Below are 14,894 nucleotides of genomic sequence, written 5' to 3'. Positions count from 1 at the left end.
TCTTCTATTTGATCCACATCATAGTAATAATATATACCATTAGCATAAGAAGCCAAGGTTCTATGATCATTAAATTCACAAGAAAAGGGAAGGTGTGGAGCCTTCATCCTAGAGCAACAAGTAACACCATATCTCTTGCATAGTTCCCAAGCATACCATTTCAACAAATGGATTTGATCCCATAAAAGTTTCCCTTTTTGAGTCAAGCGATAATCCCTAAAGTATTCACGTTGATCCAACGTGTATCCCATTATATAATTGAATGGGGCTTTCTCAGGATTATTAAAGAAGTGCATAATATTTTCCACATAACGAGCCTCGAGGGTTTTAGGAGGTTCCCCATCTCCATGAGTAGCAAGTACACCTAATTTTTTCGCTATTCCGTGTTCCATATCCATAACTAAAGATAAAGAACATCTTAGAACAGCAAATAAATCTACTTAGTTATAAAGCAAACAAGCACACACGAGGATATTCACCCCACGCTATTGCTCCCCGGCAACGGCGCCAGAAAAAGGTCTTGATAACCCACAAGTATAGGGGTTCAATTGTAGCCTTTCTCGATAAGTAAGAGTATCGAACCCAACGAGGAGCTAAAGGTAGGACAAATATTCCCTCAAGTTCTATCGACCATCGATACAACTCTACGCACACTTTACGTTCACTTTACCTAGAACAAGTATGAAACTAGAAGTACTTTGTAGGAGTGATAGGATAGGCTTGCAAGAAAGTAAAGAACACGTAAATAAAACTAGGGGCTGGTTAGATAAAGAAACAACTACGAGTGTCTAACGAGTGTGGAAAAGTGGTGGTAGGAGTTGCAGAATTGTCCCTAAGCAATTGACTAGTTACTAGATCGATAGCAAGTATCATGTGGGAGAGGCCTCTGCTAGCATGTCATCCCTTACTTGGAATTCTATGCAATTATGATTGGAACTATTAGCAAGTGTCCGCAACTACTAACGTTCATTAAGGTAAAACCCAACCATAGCAATAAGATATATTAGTCCCCCTTCAATCCCATATGCATCAATTTCTATGCTAGGTTTGAAGCTTCTGTCACTCTAGTCTGCCAATACATAGTCCTATCAACATACAACTAACCCTATGGTGTGATCCACGCGCGCGATCATACAATGGGCACCAAAGGACAGCAACATAACCACAAGCAAATTAAACCAATCATAGCAATTCATCAATCACCGATAGGACAACGATAATCTACTCATACATCATAGGATAGCAACACATCATTGGATAATAATATGTAGCATAAAGCACCATGTTCAAGTAGAGGGTACAGCGGGTTGCGGGAGAGTGAACCGCTGAATATAGATGGGGGAAGATGATGGAGATGTTGGTGAAGATGACGGAGGTGTTGGTGTAGATCACCGTCACAAGATGATGTCCCGGGCGGCGTTCCGGCGCCGCCGAGAGAGAGGGGGAGAGAGCCCCCCTCCTTATTATTCTTCCTTGACCCCCTCTCTATATGGGAGAAGGGTTTCCCCTCTGGTCCATGGTATCCATGGTGGCGGAGGGGCGAGAGCCCCTCCGAGATTGGATCTCTCTCTCTCTCTGTGTGTCCTTCTGTTTCTGCGCTCCCAGATTCTGCGTTTCACCGTTTCTTAAATTCCCGGAGATCCGTAACTCTGATTGGGCTGAAGTTTTAACACGATTTTCTTCCGGATATTATCTTTCTTGCAGCGAAAGAAGGGCTCCAACCGCCTTAAGGAGTGGCCACAAGCCTGCCTGCCGCGGGCCCACCCCCTGGCCGCGGCGACAGGGCTTGTGGGCGCTCCGTGCATCGCCTCGCGTTGATTCTTCTTCCCAAAAATCATAAATATTCCAAAAAAATCCCCGTAAGTTTTTATTACGTTTGGACTTCGTTTGGTATGGATATTCTGCGAAACAAAAAACATGCAACAACCAGGAACTGACACTGGGCACTGGATCAATATGTTAGTCCCAAAAATAGTATAAAAAGTTGCCAAAAGTATATGAAAGTTGTAGAATATTGGCATGAAATAATCAAAAATTATAGATACGACGGAGACGTATCAATCATCCTTTTATATTATGTTCCTTAGTGATTCATGCATGTTCTCCGTTGCTATTTATTGCTTTGGCCGAGTAGTAGATTGTAACTCCAAGAGGGATAGTTATGCATGATTGTGGGTTCATGCCCCTCGATGTCTAGCTTGAGTGAAAGACACATGAGACTACGGGATGTGCTTGTTGCCACCTGGGAGAAAACAACGGTGCTTGTGACCACGGTTGCAAGGATTGTTTACCTTACGCATAGTTTGTTAGTGTAGTTGTCCGTTGTTTTGAGTTTACACTTTGGGTGGGTCCCGCAACTTAATAGCGGTGAGATGTTCTGGATAGATATCTCAAGGTGGATGATTAGTAAGTAGATGCTGTAGAATAAACGGTCTACTTGTCTTGCCGTACTGCCCATTACTATTAAACATGTAACTATCAAGTAGCATAAGTAGCATTGCGGTGCGTTCATAATTCAGTCAATTGCCCAACTATGATTTGTTTACCCAAGCATACTTGTGTATCGTGTTTTGGGAGAGAGACATCACTAGTGAACATCATGTGACTCCGGTCCATATCACCATCATTGTTTACACCTCCATCATTTATCGCTTTCATTTACTTTTCCGTTCCAATCACTATTACTTTCCCGCTTGTGTTCTGATCCTTTGCAAACTACAAGGCCGGAGAGATTGACAACCTCTTTGTACTCGTTGGGAGCAAAGTTATTTGTTGTGTGTGCAGGTCCACGTCTTCTGCTAGCGCCAGGGTGGAAGACACCTACTTGTTGATCCTAGGAGTCCTCCTGGTTGATAAACCTTACAGTCTCCGTGTAAGGGAAAACTTGCTGCTGACTACATCTCAACCTTCCACTTGGGGTAACCAACGAGGTGCGAGAAGTATATACATTATCTCGTCATCAGCGGGCGGGTGATCAATCCGATCACGAGCGATGTCGGGGACGTCGCTCGGTGGAGGCATCCGAGTGGAGGCGGGCGCGACGCAACCGACCCGATGCGGCCGAGGACGGTCGCAACCGGAGCCGGCAGCCGGTCTGAAGAGGCCGACGCGAGGAAGCCAACGAGGCCGACATGGCAGCCAGCCAGAAGCCGGGTTGAGGCACGCGGTGAGATCGACGCGGCTGGAACCGACATCCGGCCCGAGGCAGCCAACGTCGGACGGAGCCGGGAGCCGGCCCGAGGCAGGCGTCTAGGCCAACGCGACCGAAACCGGCAGTCGGCCCGAGGCATCCGACGCTAAACGGAGCCGGGAGCCGGCCCGACGCAGTCGGCCTGAGGCATGCAGCGAGGTCGATGCGGCAGGAGCCGGCAGCCGGCCGAGGCAGCTGACGCGGCCGATGCTGGGAACCGACCTGACGCAGCCGGCTAGAGGCATCCGTTGCGCGACCCATACAAGGCGATGGTGGAGGCGGGTGATGATGAAGAAGTCCCGATCGGAAAAGGATGACAATGACCGATGCAGGGCGACACGCAAGCAGACGCGCGGGCGACGGTCGTGAGTGGCGGCAGCAACGCTCGAGGCCGCTGGGTCGGTGTAGAGCCAGATCGCGTCGATGTGGGTGTAGAGGCGCGGTGGTTGACGGAGGCGGCGAGCGACGCAAATCGAACTTAGATCGGAAAACCAAAAAGGAAAAACGTCGATCAAGAGACCGACAAAAAGAGAAATCCGGATCAAGAGATCGGGAAAAAAAGGCTCTCTAGGGCAGCCGATCAACAAGACCGGCGGATGAACCCTAGGTACGGGCGGCGCGGCCCCGACGACGGTCATGATGGTCGACCGCCCCGGGGGCGGCGCGCGGTGCGGAAGCTGCGTGCGGTGGCTAGGTCTAGAAACTTGTGGCAAATACCATATTGAAAGGGTGGTGAAATAGTTGTTGTATTGCTTGAGACTTATGGGTATATATATAGGAATACAGGATTATCTTGAAGTACAAATCAAGGCAAAAACAAATCTTAGTGTATATATGTTTTGTAACCAATCACGTTACTCAACACCCACGCGTGCATGACCGCGAGTAGATGAATGTGTATGTTTGCCATTCCAAATGGATGAAAAACGGACGAAAGCGGACATGTGTTTGGGATGATGTGTTTGAGCAACTCCAATGTGGCCACCCATTTCGTCCGCCGCCGTCCGTTTGAATCGGCGTAGACAAAAATTATGGCCCAAGGCGTCGACCCAAACGGACTTGTGTCCGCTTTTCGTCCGCGGCCGACCCATTCCCGACCCATTTTTGAGCCGGATTTGCGTCGGCGGATTTGCGTCGGCGCGGACACGCGACGGACGCGCGCACGCTCGCCTTCTCCTCCCCCAGGCTCGCTGGTCGGTGGCACATTGGCCTCCCCACATCCAACAACAACCCTCGCCCGCCTCCTTCGTCGCCGACGCCCCCGCCCATTTTTGCCAGCGACTCTGCCAGCTGTCCACTCTCAGCAACGTCGCCCACATCCGCCCACTCTCAGCAACGCCGCCCACTCCCACGTCGCCGGCCGCCGCCGTCTTGCCATCGGGGAGCCGATTGCTTCCCACACCCACGCCTCCAACCAAGAAGTCGCCTCGTCGCCCGGCCAGATCCTCACCGGCACCACTCGTCGGACGCCGGCAGGGCAACTAGCTGGTCTGTGGGTGCCGCGACTCCCTTCGCCGGTCGTCTTCTTCGTCGACGCCCGCACATGTTGGTGCTGCCTCTTGAGCTTGCGTTGGTTTTCACCTTGAAGAGGAAAGGGTGATGCAGCATAGGAGCAATAAGTATTTCCCTCAGTTTGAGAACCAAGGTATCAATCCAGTAGGAGAATCAAGCCAAGTGTCCAGAGTACCTGCGCAAACACAAACGAGCTTGCACCTAACGATATAACGGGGTTGTCAATCCCTTCAAGATTGATTGCAAAGTGAGATCTGAAGGCGGAAAGTGCAACGAAGTAAAAGTGTAAGGCTGAAAATATGATGTGAAGTAGACTCGGGGGCCATAGTGTTCACTAGAGGCTTCTCTCAAAATAGCAAATATTACGATGGGTGAAGAAATTACTGTCGAGCAATTGACAGAACCGCGCAAAGTCATGACGATATCTAAGGCAATGATCATACATATAGGCATCACGTCCGAGACAAGTAGACCGATAATTTCCGCATCTACTACTATTACTCCACACATTGACCGTTGTCCAGCATGCATCTAGTGTATTGAGTTCATGACGAACAGAGTAACGCCTTCAGCAAGATGACATGATGTAGAGGGATAAACTCAAACCAATGATGTAAACCCCATCTTTTTACCCTTGATGGCAACAACACGGTGCGTGCCTCGCTACCCCTTCTGTCATTGGGTGAGGTCACCGCACGGTATGAACCCAAAACCAAGCACTTCTCCCATTGCAAGAATCATAGATCAAGTTGGTCAAACAAAGCTCACAACTCAAAGAGAATTACAAGGATATGAAATCATGCATATAAGAGATCAGAAGAAACTCAAATAAGATTCACAAATAATCTAATCATAAATCCACATTTCATCGGATCTCGACAACACACAACAAAAGAAGATTACATCGGATAGATCTCCATGAAGATCATGGAGAACTTTATATTAAAGATCCAAAAGAGAGAAGAAACCATCTAGCTACTAGCTATGGATCTGAAGGTCTATGATGAACTACTCACGCATCATCGGAGAGGTCATGGTGTTGATGAAGAAGCCTCTGTATCCGAATCCTCCCTCTTGCAGGGCACCAGAACATGTCTCAGATGGGATCTTGCGGAGACAGAATTTTGCGGCGGCGAAAAAGTATTTTCGTGGATCTCCTCCGCAGTTTTGGATTTTTCAGGAATTTATAGACGGGAGAGGTAGTGCAGACGAGCCACAGGGGGGCCACAAGCCCGCTAGGTGCAGGGCCCCCTGGCCGCGCCTAGGGGGCTTGTGGCCTCCCCTGGTGGCCTCTGCCTTGGTTCTCACGTCCTCTGCGTATCTTCTGTTTTGAAAAAAATCTTTTTGGAATTTTTATTTTGTTTGGACACTGTTTAAAATTCTCCTCTAAAAGGGGTCAAAAACACGAAAAAAACAAGAACTGACACTTGGCACTGAGTTAATAAGTTAGTCCTAAAAAGGATATAAAAGACATACAAAACATCCAAAATTTAACAAGATAATAACATGGAACCATAAAAAATTATAGATACGTGGGAGACGTATCAGTTGGCAACTGCAAAATGTTGGGAAACTCACGTGCAACTGCAAAATAATTTGGTTGAGCATATATGGACTCATGTTGACAAGCAATAGATTTATCTTCTTTTATTCGTTAGCAAAACTATGTAAGACATTTTTATTTTTATTCGGTTTGTAATAACTATGGTATTTCCGGTTTAAATTATGTTATTTGATTGAAACTATGAAAATCATATAAAATAGGACGGCCAGTGGCTAGCACATATGGGTCGGCGCGTTGGGACGCTGCCGATCCATATGTAAAACAGGACGGACGTCGGGCGAGCAATCCACCCAAATAGACAAAAAAGAAACGGACGAACTCGATGTCCGTTTGTATCCATCAGTTGGTGTTGCTCTTGGAGTTGTCGTAAGCTCCGGGCTGTACAACGTGGGTCGGCACCAGCGGCAGGCTGCGCCGGCCCCGCGCATGCACCGACCCCGACACGCCGGACGGCATGTTCCTCGCCGCCGTGCCGCGCGCACGCGACTCGCAGCGGCCGACCAGGCACGCGCACGCGGCGGGCACGGGAGACGGCATCCAATGATCCACCCGGTAGGCCGGTAGTAGTTTTTATTTTTTAGTTTTTGAACCTTAACGCCCCGCAGTACTAGTTGGTGGTGCCGCCATCGCGATCGCCGTAGGGCCTCTCCTCCCCTCTCCTCTCGTCTCTCGTCTTGGCACCGGTTCCACGGTCAAGCGTGTGAGGTCACGGCTCCCCGTCCCGGGCCCCATGCCATGCCAATCAGACACCCACCCCAGCCCCAGTCCACGCTCGCCGACGTCCACGTAACAACAACAACTCACTCTACGGGGACGCGACAAGATAGCAGGAAGAGGAAGAAGATGAAGAAGAAGAACCAACACCACGCACGCCACATCACCCTCCACCCAACCCATCACAAAAGAAAAGATAAAAAGGGATTCGATGAGCGACCATTTTTTCCTTGGCAAACGCAAACAAACAAGTCCACCTCAAATAATTGGGCCGAGTGGGCGAGCAAGATAAACATCTCGGTGTTTTTCTGTAGCCCCGGTAGACGACCTCCCACCCACGCAGCCCGTCGTCGTCGTCGTCGTCGTGGTCGCAGGGCCCCCCTCCGCACCGTACGGTTTCCAAGTGTACCCTCTCGTACTACGTACTTGTCTACGTACCTTCCCAGCCACATCCAGAGACCGGAGCCCCAGTTTACCACGCGCGACTCGCAGCACTGACTGACCACCGGCGACGGCGCGCATCGTCTCTGCACCCGCAGCAACGACGGCGACGACGGAGGAGGCGTACAAGCTTCTCCCTTCTCCAGACGCATACGGTGAGCGCTCGTCCTTCTCCTCCAGCTCCCGCAGTCACCTCACCGCGCGCACGGGCATCGCCTTTCCCGTGCGCCGTGCGCGCGCGCGACCCTCTTACATTCTTTCGCTCCGCTTTTTCCTCTGCTCCGCGTGATCCTGATTCCATTCGCCCCGCGCGTTCCGCCAATCGGGTCCCTCCGGCGGTTTTCGTTGTTCAGATTCGATCTGGGCGCGTGCTCTGATGGCGTCACAGGAGGAGAGAAGGAGAGAGGCGTGAGACCAACGGCCTTTGAATCCCGCCGGTAGCCGCCAGAAAAACAATACTCCTACTCCTACTCCTACTCCACTCACCACCGTCTGCTTCGGGGCGACGCATCTCGTCGCTTTCCCTTCCCCTTACCCTTCCCTGTGAGCGAGCGGCGTATCGCGGTCGCCGCCGCACCCTCCCCATTCGCCCAGACATGTACGGCCAACTGTTCGGCCCTTGCCTTCGCCTTTCCCAGACCGACCGATCGGCCGGCCTTTTCTCCCCCGTTCGGTAGATTCATTCATTCATTCCGCAACGAATCCGGTAGGGTACCCCCGATATGCACAAGGAGGGATCTTTCTTCTCCTTCTTCTTCTTCCTGATTTGTTGTGTTCTTTCTGATCTTTTCAATCCAACAAACTGATTCAGGTTCAGGCTAACGAGGAGGAGGAGGAGGAGGCGATTGGTGGTTGAATCTGGTGGGATGACGCGACGGAGTCCACCGCGACGGAGCAGCACGCATTCCGCGGGGAAGGACCAAATGCGGAGGATCCTGTTCTAGCGTCAGGCTCCCATCTGTGATCCAGTTCTTGCTGCAAGTTCGTCACCGCCCTGCTGTATTCTCTGATCTTGTTTGGCCGAGATTCCGTGGAGTAGATGGACGAGGACGAGTACTCTTGGGTGCGCCGCACCAAGTTCTCGCAATCCATCGTCAGGTCTAGCTCCGGCAGATGTTCATTCGACGAGCAGTTCAGCCGCCGTGCCCTGTCGATGCCGAAAGGGTTTGATTCAGAGCTCAAGAATCTGCAGCCGAGGGCCAAAGGAGCGGCCTCAAATCCGGCGAGGCCAGCGATTCCCAGGGCAAAATCAGCAGCTGGCCAGGCAGACCGGAAGCCAAAAGATGTTGTGTTTTCAGATGTTCAGTTGCAACAGCATGGTGCTGTTAGTGATGGCTCGCTGAAAGAAACGTCGAGGAAGCAGGATTGCCGCGAGCTCGGACCAAAGGGAAATGGCCTGAGCTTGAAATCCCTGGACATTCCTAATCGGCGTATTGTCCGGGGGTTGAATGATGGAAGCTCAGAAAACAAGCTGGAGTTCTCTTTCCACTCCGAGGAGCAAAGCTTGAGGTTGCAGAGGGTGTGTTCTAGCCCAGGTCCTTACTTTGCAAAGGATGCAGGTCTAGCCGGCGATTCCAATCCACGGAGTGTATCCTTTAAGGTTGCTGGTGATGGATCAAAGCCGAAGAAGAGAGCGAAATCCCCCATCCCGACGCGCGTCATCTCCGACGTTTTTAGGGAGGCGAAAGCTGCCAGTAAGAGGTTCTCCTCTCCACAGCGGCAAAGGAAATCTAGCTCTGTTCGGTTGCTGGATGATAGTCCCCCTTTTGCCTTCTCTTCGACAAGAGCAGCAAGCAAATTGGTAACTAAAAGGGCCTCTTCCTGGCCAAGGAACTCCGAAGCTAGAGTTGCAAAGGTCGCCGCGCTGGATGTACTTGAGAAATGGACGGTCGACCGTTCACAGTTACTCATTGGCCATAGATTTGCATCGGGGGCTTATAGTCGTCTGTTCCATGGAATCTACAAGGAGCAACCTGTTGCTGTCAAGTTTATCAGGCAACCTGATGATGGTGAAGACCCAGAACTGGCTGCTCGGCTTGAGAAGCAGTTCACTGTCGAAGTTACGATTTTGGCCCGGCTCCAGCATCGTAATGTCATTGAGGTAACGACATGAATTTCTATATAAATTTTCTTTTGTTGTTTTCTAGCTATCCATTGCCCATGAGTTCGCATTTGTTTCTTCGTTAGAAAACAGTACGGTAACCAGTATGTCATTTTGTCTTTCTATGTAATCATGGAGCTGGCCATACTTGAATTTGGGTATTTTGTGTTGTTGAGTCACTATGCAGCACCCTCAAATCATTAACAGGTGCAACATGCATTATCTTCCGTAGGGGCATTACTCGAATATGTTCCAACCGTGTGAGCCTCAACTTTGGTCTTCTGTATTTCTTGTATTTCTGCAAGCATGACTTTGCTGACAATAGATAATCCAGGGTATTTCTCCCTAGTGACATATACAAGGAATATGCTCACTGCAATGCCAAGTATCTTTCCCCCCTGCCACTAAAAAAAGAAGAAATATCTTCCCCTGGAGATGACAAGTACACGAGTAGGATGCTAGTCATTAGTCAATGTCTTTGACTTGGATATAACTATGAACTATCTAACTGCTCCTGTGCCCATCAGTGTAATCAATGTTGTCATTGTTGTCAAGCTCATAGCCTGTATCACAAAAAAAAAAATAATAATAATAATTTCCTTCGCTTGGTATTTGACTACCTGGACCATGCACCTGTATTTATGTCATTGTTTTAAAAACAGCACTGTTAGTATAAGAAAGGCAGTATCATTGGACTGTAGCTACATTTCATCATGTTGGTTCTCTATATTTCAGTACATACAGTAACAAAGAGTTGTTTTTAATCCATTCACAATATTTTGTGTAGCTGGTTGGAGCATGTAGATCTGCACCTGTCTTCTGTGTAATCACTGAGTTCCTTCCTGGGGGTTCTTTGAGATCTTTTCTGCGCAAGCTGGAGGGCAAACAACTTCCGTTGGACAAGATTCTCTCCATTGCCCTGGACATTGCGCGTGGTTTGGAATATGTGCATTCGCAAGGCGTAATCCACCGTGACGTGAAACCTGAGAACATTCTGTTCGACGCAGAATGTTGTGCAAAGGTCGTTGATTTTGGAGTAGCTTTCGAAAACGTCTACTGCAACACGTTGGAAGATGACCCGGGCACATATAGATGGATGGCGCCGGAGATGTGTAAGCGCAAGCCATATGGTCCGAAAGTCGATGTTTATAGTTTTGGCCTTGTCTTGTGGGAACTGGTTAGTGGTTCGATTCCCTATGAAGAGATGACTCCGCTCCAAGCAGCTTATGCAGTTGTTAATAAGGTACCCTCCCTCCTAATTTACTTATCTTCTGATTTGTGAGGAAAATTCCCAAAGAAACAGTCAGTTTACTCACTTGACAATTCTGCACTTGAACTGATTGTTGACGAAATTCTCATTTCAGAACTTGAGACCGATTGTTCCTTCTAGCTGCCCGACACCGTTGCAACAGTTGATGGAGCAATGCTGGTCCGCTCAACCCGAGAAGAGGCCCGTGTTTACTGAGATAGTTCAAACCCTTGAAAATCTCAAGACAGCTCTCGATAGAGATGGAACCATTGAGAAGACCCCAACCCCCAGCTGCCAGGAAGCTGCTCAGGAGCAAAACAAGAATAGACTTGCCAGCTGGATCCTGAAGCTCTCATATAGCCCACCGGATTTCTCAGGGCCCCCGCCGCCGAAGCTACTGTGATTATGTGTCTTCCTCTTCCCAGAATGTGTTCTGTGGTAGGTCATAACTCTGTAAATCAATTTTTCGTTGTATATAAAACACAAACTACACGAGACGCCCTTTTCTTTTCTTTACAGAACACAATAAATATATTTTTTCTGGGTTTTGCCTCTATTTTAGAAGAAAAACCATCTCAAAAGAATAGAAGAAAATCTTGGTCATATGGTATCAGCTAAAACTTGACTTCTACCCTCCCCGTCCCATAATGTAAGACGTTTTGGTGTCAAAAAACGTCCTATATTATGGGATGGAGGGAGTACCATCTAACAAGGCTCATGTACTAAGCTTGGTAGAAATAGAATGCTCCACTCATGAAAGAAAAAAAAGGAATAGAATGCCCCCATGAATGAATATAAACACAGCTCATATACTAAGCTTGGTAGAAGTTGAATGCCCACAGGCCTTCACGCAACTCCAACGTTGAGCACCAAATCAACCGCAAATGTCTGGACCGGATGGTGGTTACCTAAATTGTGTTCGAACTGGACATACATCGACAACACGAACCCACTCACCCCCCCCCCCCCCCCCCCTCTTCCGCCGCGTCTGTTTCGGCTTGACTGCATTCACTTTGGTGGCCTCCCGCCTACTCGCATTCATGGTGGCATGGCGACCAAGAAGCCTACTAGGGCTTTAAAGTTGTCCGGGATCCTCCTTCGCAAGTTGCACCCCCACACAATCGTCTTCCTGTCCCACATCCACCGTCCGCCGAACACACCAGATCTTCGGACGCCGCAATGGGCAAGAAATCCGATAACGAGAAGTGGTCACCGGCGAGCAATTCCTGATCCAAGGACAGCTCCGGGTCCAATTGGCGCCACCATTGAGACTGTTAAAACTTGCAATTTTTTCATGATGATAGGCATTGATTTATAGCTCATATGCAAATGCTTCCTACATGAATTTTGAACTACATCATGTGTACTTTCATGACATGCCTATTTTTTCCATGTTAGCTTCCTATAGCATGTACATATATTGCATCCAAGTCAGCATGACAATGTTTCTGTTCCTCTTAATTTTTTGTCTGAAACTTCTTAATTTTGCGAAGTCTGAAACTATTATGTTTAGCCTTTTTGTGGTGGAAATTGTGCTTGATCTGTGACTCTTTTGGGTACATGTCCTCAAGATGTTTTGTTAGTTTCTATGTAGACTACATCTACATACCAATATCATGATTTGACCATCTCGTTAAGCCACCGTTTGATCTGCTCAAAGTAGGCAACTTAATGTTAATCTGTAAATTTCACTGATTTCAGTAAAACTTCGCATTTTGTAAAATTCATATCTAAATATCCATGCATCAAATAAATCCATGACATATACATGAATTTCTCATTGTCATGTGTACTACCTGACCATGTCTTTTGTATCATCACTAAAAATCATTAACATGCTGTTTTGAGTAGGCAAAGTACCCCCGATAATGTTTCTGCCATGTTGACTGTCTTTAAACTGTCTATTTTAAAGTTTGACATTTTTCAACAGATGTAGCTTTTAACCTGTGCATCATATAATAATGTATCATATATGAATTTTGATAAAAATTATGTGATCTATTTGTTAGTGGCATTTTCATCCATGTGAGAGTTATCAATATGTTGCCAGCTTCATTTGAAAAGTGCATCCTGATGTTAAACACTGAGACTGTTAAAACTTGCAGCCTTTTTCATGATGATAGCCATTGATTTATAGCTCATATGCAAATGCTTCCTACATGAATTTTGAACTACATCATGTGTACTTTCATGACATGCCTATTTTTTCCATGTTAGCTTCCTATAGCATGTACATATATTGCATCCAAGTCAGCATGACAATGTTTCTGTTCCTCTTAATTTTTTGTCTGAAACTTCTTAATGTTTGCGAAGTCTGAAACTATTATGTTTAGCCTTTTTGTGGTGGAAATTGTGCTTGATCTGTGACTCTTTTGGGTACATGTCCTCAAGATGTTTTGTTAGTTTCTTTATAGACTACATCTACATACCAATATCATGATTTGACCATCTCGTTAAGCCACCGTTTGATCTGCTCAAAGTAGGCAACTTAATGTTAATCTGTAAATTTCACTGATTTCAGTAAAACTTCGCATTTTATAAAATTCATATCTCAATATCCATGCATCAAATAAATCCATGACATATACATGAATTTCTCATTGTCATGTGTACTACCTGACCATGTCTTTTGTATCATCACTAAAAATCATTAACATGCTGTTTTGAGTAGGCAAAGTACCCCCGATAATGTTTCTGCCATGTTGACTGTCTTTAAACTGTCTATTTTAAAGTTAGACATTTTTCAACAGATGTAGTTTTTAACCTGTGCATCATATAATAATGTGTCATATATGAATTTTGATAAAAATTATGTGATCTATTTGTTAGTGGCATTTTCATCCATGTGAGAGTTATCAATATGTTGCCAGCTTCATTTGAAAAGTGCATCCTGATGTTAAACACTGAGACTGTTAAAACTTGCAGCCTTTTTCATGATGATAGTCATTGATTTATATAGCATATGCAAATGTTTCCTACATGAGTTTGGAACTACATCATGTGTAATTTCATGCCATGCCCATTTTTACCATGTTTGCTTTCTATAGCATGTTCATATCTTGCATCCAAGTCAGCATGAGAATGTTTTTGTTCCTCTGCATTTTTTGTTTGAAACTTCTGAATTTTTGCGAAGTCTGAAACTGTTTCTGTTTAGCTTATTTGTGGTGGAAATTGTGCTTGATCTCTGACTCTTTTGGGTGCATATCCTCAGATATATTTTGTTAAGCCCTATATACACTACATCTACATACCAATTTCATGATTGGATCATCTTGTTAAGCCACTGTTTGATCTGCTCAAAGCAGGCAACTTAATGTTAATCTGTAAATTTCACTGATTTTTGTAAAACATGGCATTTTGTAAAATTAGTAACTAGATATCCATGCATGAAATAAATACATGACATATACATGAATTTCTCATTGTTATGTGTACTACCTGCCCATGTCTTTTGCATCCTCACTAAAAATCATTTACATACTGTTTTGAGTAAGCAAAATAGCCCCCAGAATGTTTCTGCCATGTTTTGAGTGGACATCTTCGACGAGGGTGATGCATAGGCTAGTGTTAGTGTGATTTGCGTAGTATGTACGTTTTCTTTTTCGTATTTTGTATGGTCTAGGAAATGGAATATGTTATATGAGCTAGTCCGATGTACATCAGAGAATATGAGGTGTGACCAGTCCCTGTGTTATGTTTATACACGTAGTTGAGCGAAGCGAATCGGGAGGCTCGGCGCGGTGGTCAGACACGTCTAAGGCCCCGCTTGGATTTGATGTAAGTTTATACACCCGGATTTATTCTACAGGTGTATATTACCAGTCCCTGTGTTATGTTGGTTGAATTGAAAACAATGGATGTAGGTCTGTATTTATTACTGATTCCTTGATTGGATTGTCGTTTCCAGTGCTTTTACACCTGTAAAATATACAGATCACGATCCATCGTTTTTATTCTCCCCTGAAAATTCGTACACGGCCAGTAAAATACACTTATAAAGAAAATACGGGTGTATCAAGATACACCGATTCCAAGCGGTGCCTGGGGTATTTTGGAGCAAACCGACCATTCAAGCGGAGCCGAATAGGAAATTTCGGCTGGAAACAAGTACTGTACAGCAGTG

The 14,894-nt window shown here is 46.6% G+C and overlaps 1 protein-coding gene across 2 annotated transcripts; it reads left to right on the top strand.

The window, feature by feature from the left end:
* The first annotated feature begins 7,334 nt into the window (after window positions 1–7,334).
* On the top strand, window positions 7,335–11,319 carry LOC123447028 (probable serine/threonine-protein kinase PBL25). 2 transcript variants are annotated; one of them, XM_045123586.1, is made up of 4 exons: window positions 7,335–7,576; window positions 8,233–9,522; window positions 10,310–10,765; window positions 10,887–11,319. In XM_045123586.1, exons 2-4 carry the CDS (start codon window positions 8,461–8,463, stop codon window positions 11,172–11,174), a joined length of 1,806 nt encoding a protein of 601 aa, XP_044979521.1. In that variant the 5' UTR covers window positions 7,335–7,576; window positions 8,233–8,460; the 3' UTR covers window positions 11,175–11,319. The 2 variants fall into 2 exon arrangements, with proteins under 2 accessions (XP_044979521.1, XP_044979530.1); XM_045123595.1 differs by lacking the exon at window positions 7,335–7,576 and adding an exon at window positions 7,708–8,127.
* The last annotated feature ends 3,575 nt before the right edge of the window (window positions 11,320–14,894 follow it).

Source organism: Hordeum vulgare, chromosome 1H, assembly GCF_904849725.1.
Source record: "Hordeum vulgare subsp. vulgare chromosome 1H, MorexV3_pseudomolecules_assembly, whole genome shotgun sequence".
NCBI classification, from domain to species: Eukaryota; Viridiplantae; Streptophyta; class Magnoliopsida; order Poales; family Poaceae; genus Hordeum; species Hordeum vulgare.
This window is presented reverse-complemented; position numbering and strand designations above follow the sequence as displayed.

What these genes read in the sequence shown, in the direction of transcription:
- LOC123447028 (XM_045123586.1), top strand. Translation starts at nt 8,461, where the DNA reads ATGGACGAGGACGAGTACTCTTGGGTGCGCCGCACCAAGTTCTCGCAA. An exon ending in AGCATCGTAATGTCATTGAG is followed by an intron (nt 9,523 to 10,309) that starts GTAACGACATGA and finishes TATTTTGTGTAG; the next exon opens with CTGGTTGGAGCATGTAGATC. An exon ending in CTTATGCAGTTGTTAATAAG is followed by an intron (nt 10,766 to 10,886) that starts GTACCCTCCCTC and finishes TTCTCATTTCAG; the next exon opens with AACTTGAGACCGATTGTTCC.